At 36.5% G+C, this 3749-nt stretch overlaps 1 protein-coding gene across 1 annotated transcript; it reads right to left on the bottom strand.

Annotated features, from left to right (window-relative positions):
* Positions 1–829: 829 nt before the first annotated feature.
* LOC120144563 (serine/threonine protein phosphatase 2A 57 kDa regulatory subunit B' kappa isoform-like) lies at positions 830–3292 on the bottom strand. The gene is made up of 2 exons (XM_039158606.1): positions 2144–3292; positions 830–1380 (listed from the first exon to the last, which is right to left on the bottom strand). The coding sequence occupies exons 1-2, from the start codon at positions 3290–3292 to the stop codon at positions 1024–1026; spliced, it is 1506 nt and encodes a 501-aa protein (XP_039014537.1). The 3' UTR covers positions 830–1023.
* Positions 3293–3749: the final 457 nt, after the last annotated feature.

The raw sequence follows: 3749 nt of genomic DNA, 5'->3' as shown, positions 1-3749 counted from the left end.
TTTTTTTTTAATTAATTCGATTAGTAGAAATTCGATTCTGATGGTGACCGAATTAACTTAATCAAAGGATTAGCGATGGGGAATATGGGTTGATTAGCGATGTGACTCTAATAAGGCTTCTCTGTTTACTTTTTAAGTTATAGGATGTCTAACGAGACAACTTAAGGTTGCTAGGGATTAAACCCAACTCAAGGGAGTTGATGAGATGAGATCAATCTTGACCCTCCACAGTTGGAAACCCACAGGGTGATTATCCAGTTTTAGGGTGCCATGAACAAGTAAGCTTGGTGTAGATTATCACAAATAATTCTGCCATGGCATTCCCTTCTAACGCTAATGGTTCATGAACTAAGGCATTAAAAATGTCGACGCAGTCGGTTTTAATTTCGATCTTATTAAAACCTAGGATCTATGCATGCTCTAAAGCATCATGAACCAAGGCACTAAAAAAGAATACAAAAATGAAAATGTTTCAAAATGATAAGACTATGCAGATGAAAGTTGAAAATGAGTCCTTTTAAAAAAAATAGAGAGTTTGGATTGTTACAGAGGAAGAATAAACAAAACTAGCAGACAGAACCTTTGTATATCACTGCATGGCCCATCCCATGATCTTCACAAGGAGGCAAATTAAAATCCCATACAGTAGCATTGGATAATACACATATAATATATTACAAGAAATGACTGCCAATGAAAAGTCCATATATACATTATACATATATATATCCCTCCACATTGACAGTATTCATTTCCATGTACTTCTAATCGTAATAAAATCGAGAAATAAAGTAACAAAACTTGTAAGATTGTATTGCTCCGACATCCCATTTTCTTGATGTATCTGTATCTTTGACAGCAGTGTGCCAAAGCACATTTATATATGAATACGAAGATACGACTTTCCAAGGACCTCATAAATACATGAAAACACTTTGAAAAGTTGAACATAGCCGTATCAGAGACATATTCATATCCGGCCATTACACCCAAGCTCGTGTAACCTAGATTCAAGAAATCACTTTAGGAGGAGATTGAGGTATCCAAAGGAGTTACCATGTCATTAGTATTTCGAGTAATTGGCCGGAGATTAGCTGCATTTTCTATTCGCTGCCATGCTTTTTCCTGTTTCTCGGCGATTTTTCTTTGCTTTGCCTCTACATCCTTAAACTGAATATGGCAAGACATGAAAAACATACGATCCATATCCATGAACATCCTCCTGACATTTAAAGTTAAGTTCAGGATTGATGGATTCCAATGGCTCTGGGCATTCCTTTCCAAGGCAGGAAGTATGATGGGCAAAATCACATGCCGGTTGTGCACAATTAGGTTAAAAAATTGATCTTTATTCCAAAGGAGAAGTGCCCTTTCAGCCACCTGAAATCAATCATATTTTTCCATGTCTCATATCGATTCTAGCAATCCAGTGAAAAGATTGAAATCTTGTGAAACAAGGCATCCCCGTTAAGATAGTTCGACAGAAGACTTCTCTTCTCATCGACTGCCGGGATAGTTGCATTTTATAGGCAACTCTTTTGTAGTAAAAGAAATCTAACTCATAGCTTGTGAAATACAAGGTATATTGGTTATCATATTGGATAATCATAAGCTGTGATTTAGGGGTAATAGCTGAAAAGTTTAACAGAAGAACCATTATATATTCCAAACCGTTATTTTAAGACACCAACGGTCATCATGGCCCAAGTTGGCCGGAGTAAGTTTTATTTCAGGTCAAAGTAGAGATGTAGATAAGCTCAACTTTGTTAAAACCAAACATGAGGCTAGCAACCCTAAGTATGGACATTATGTAACTCATGAAATCAAGGCCTAGCTCCAAGTTTTCTTGAGTTATGCTCATTTCTGATCAAACATGATGGTGGATGATAAATTAATGTCAAATCACAAAACATTTCATTCAACTCGAAGACTCGAATGGTCATTACATTTCTTAACATCTTAATACATATGTATGGTAACAGATTTGAAATTGTGAAACAGAAGATACAGAGCATGATTCAAAAATTTTCCGAAAAAGATAATTCAAGTGAATGCACCACCTTGAGGAAAACAAAGTTGAGAGCATACCAAGCATGACATGAAGACTAGATGTAAAAAGAGCATCAAGGTAAGGAGAAAATACCTGAAAGTGCAAACTGTTAATGCAGCGGCCAATCCGTGAAAACAATGGGACCATAACCTTTTGGAACTCCACCATGTTAGTTTCTTCCAAAATATCTTTCAACTCATCAAGAAACATCACCTCCTTCTGGCTGTTCGTTATCGGCCAATACTTCAATAAACCCTTTATCACTACATTGGACAAGCTTGGGTCCTTATCAATGAACTGAGTAACACAATAGGACAATTGATTAAAGTAAACTCCCAAACTCTTCGGTTTATGCAGCGGAATCAAAACCCTCTGCAAGAAGATCTTATGCTCCTCCTTCAAAGGCAGAGCAAATCCGCTGATTATACTACCGAAAATCTCCAATAACTCGCTGATTCCATTATGTCTCTCCATCTCAAAAATAAATCGACAGAATATATTGCTTATATCCTTTCGAATAAGCGGCCTATGAACCATAAACTTCCCATAAACCCTATGCAATATAGACTTCAAACACTCCCTTTCTTTTGGATCCTCAGAATCAAATAAGTCGAGCAATTTCAAAATAAATGAATGGTCTATATACTTTTTAGCTATTTTTGCATCAAGGCACGGAGAAGTGATGAACTTGAGCAGCAAATCATATACAATTTGCAAATGTGGCCAAGCTGAACAAAACACTGGATCATCATCATCAGGTTCACCGCTACTGCTTGAAATAGATCGATAATTGGGCGGGAAAACTCTAAACAAATTCGTAGAACACATCCTACACAAGGCTAAAATCGCAGGTTCGCTAAATATAATTGACCCGGAATTCACGAAATCTAACAGCTCAAGCAGTATTTGCCTTTTTACATCTTTTTCAATTGAATTTTTAGTCGCGTCACTGAAATCGAAAGTCACGCAACAAAGGCTGACCTTACTCACAAAAAGGTTCATCTTCTCTGAATTCGGCGCGCTTTTGAACGGCAACAAAGGTTCGACTCCCGCCACAACGCTTGCCGGGAAAATGGCAGAGGATGTTCGTTTTGTGTTGCATGGACGACCAATGCCCGGGCCGAAACTTGTGGATCGGTGAATGTGTGACCCGGCTGTTATGTACGAGTTTGACCGAGCTATCTCGGGCGAGTCGGAATTCCCAAAATTCCGAGGGATTTTACTGAGGAATTGCCTTAACATTGCAATTTTGTTTGTAAAAACGGATTCTTAAGGAGAAACCATATTCAATGGGAAACATTATGAAAAAAGTGAAGAAGAAATTGAGATGCATCATTCCATAGAGAAAGAACGAGAAAGAGTGTGTTTGGATAGAAAGAAAAACAAGAAATCTGTAGGAAAGCGAGAAGGGGAGAAGGGGAGAGAATGTTGTTGTTTTTCTTATTATTATTTACGGTTGAGTTTCTTTCAATCTTTGTTTTTTGTTGTAATGGAAGTAAGAAAACTACACAATATTAAATAGGATTATCCCTTTTTTTTAAATTATAAATAAAACAATGTTATAATTATCATGTGAAAAATCCATCCAATAAATTTTTTATTAACTTTTATTTATGAATATCGAGTTTTCATCCATTCATTAATTCTTATCAACTTTTATTTTCGGTTTCTATCATACTTTTAAAAATATATGCTTAAA

This window comes from Hibiscus syriacus, unplaced genomic scaffold (assembly GCF_006381635.1).
Source record: "Hibiscus syriacus cultivar Baekdansim isolate YM2019G1 unplaced genomic scaffold, ASM638163v2 tig00110890_pilon, whole genome shotgun sequence".
Taxonomy (NCBI): Eukaryota; Viridiplantae; Streptophyta; class Magnoliopsida; order Malvales; family Malvaceae; genus Hibiscus; species Hibiscus syriacus.
The sequence above is the reverse complement of the archived record's forward strand: the minus strand, read 5'-3'. Positions and strand labels throughout refer to the sequence as shown.

Bases quoted from the DNA above. Each gene is read 5' to 3' on its own strand.
- LOC120144563 (XM_039158606.1), bottom strand. From the start codon at position 3,292: ATGTTAAGGCAATTCCTCAGTAAAATCCCTCGGAATTTTGGGAATTCC. The intron at 1,381-2,143 runs GTATTTTCTCCT...GATTGATTTCAG, and splicing joins TTAACAGTTTGCACTTTCAG to GTGGCTGAAAGGGCACTTCT.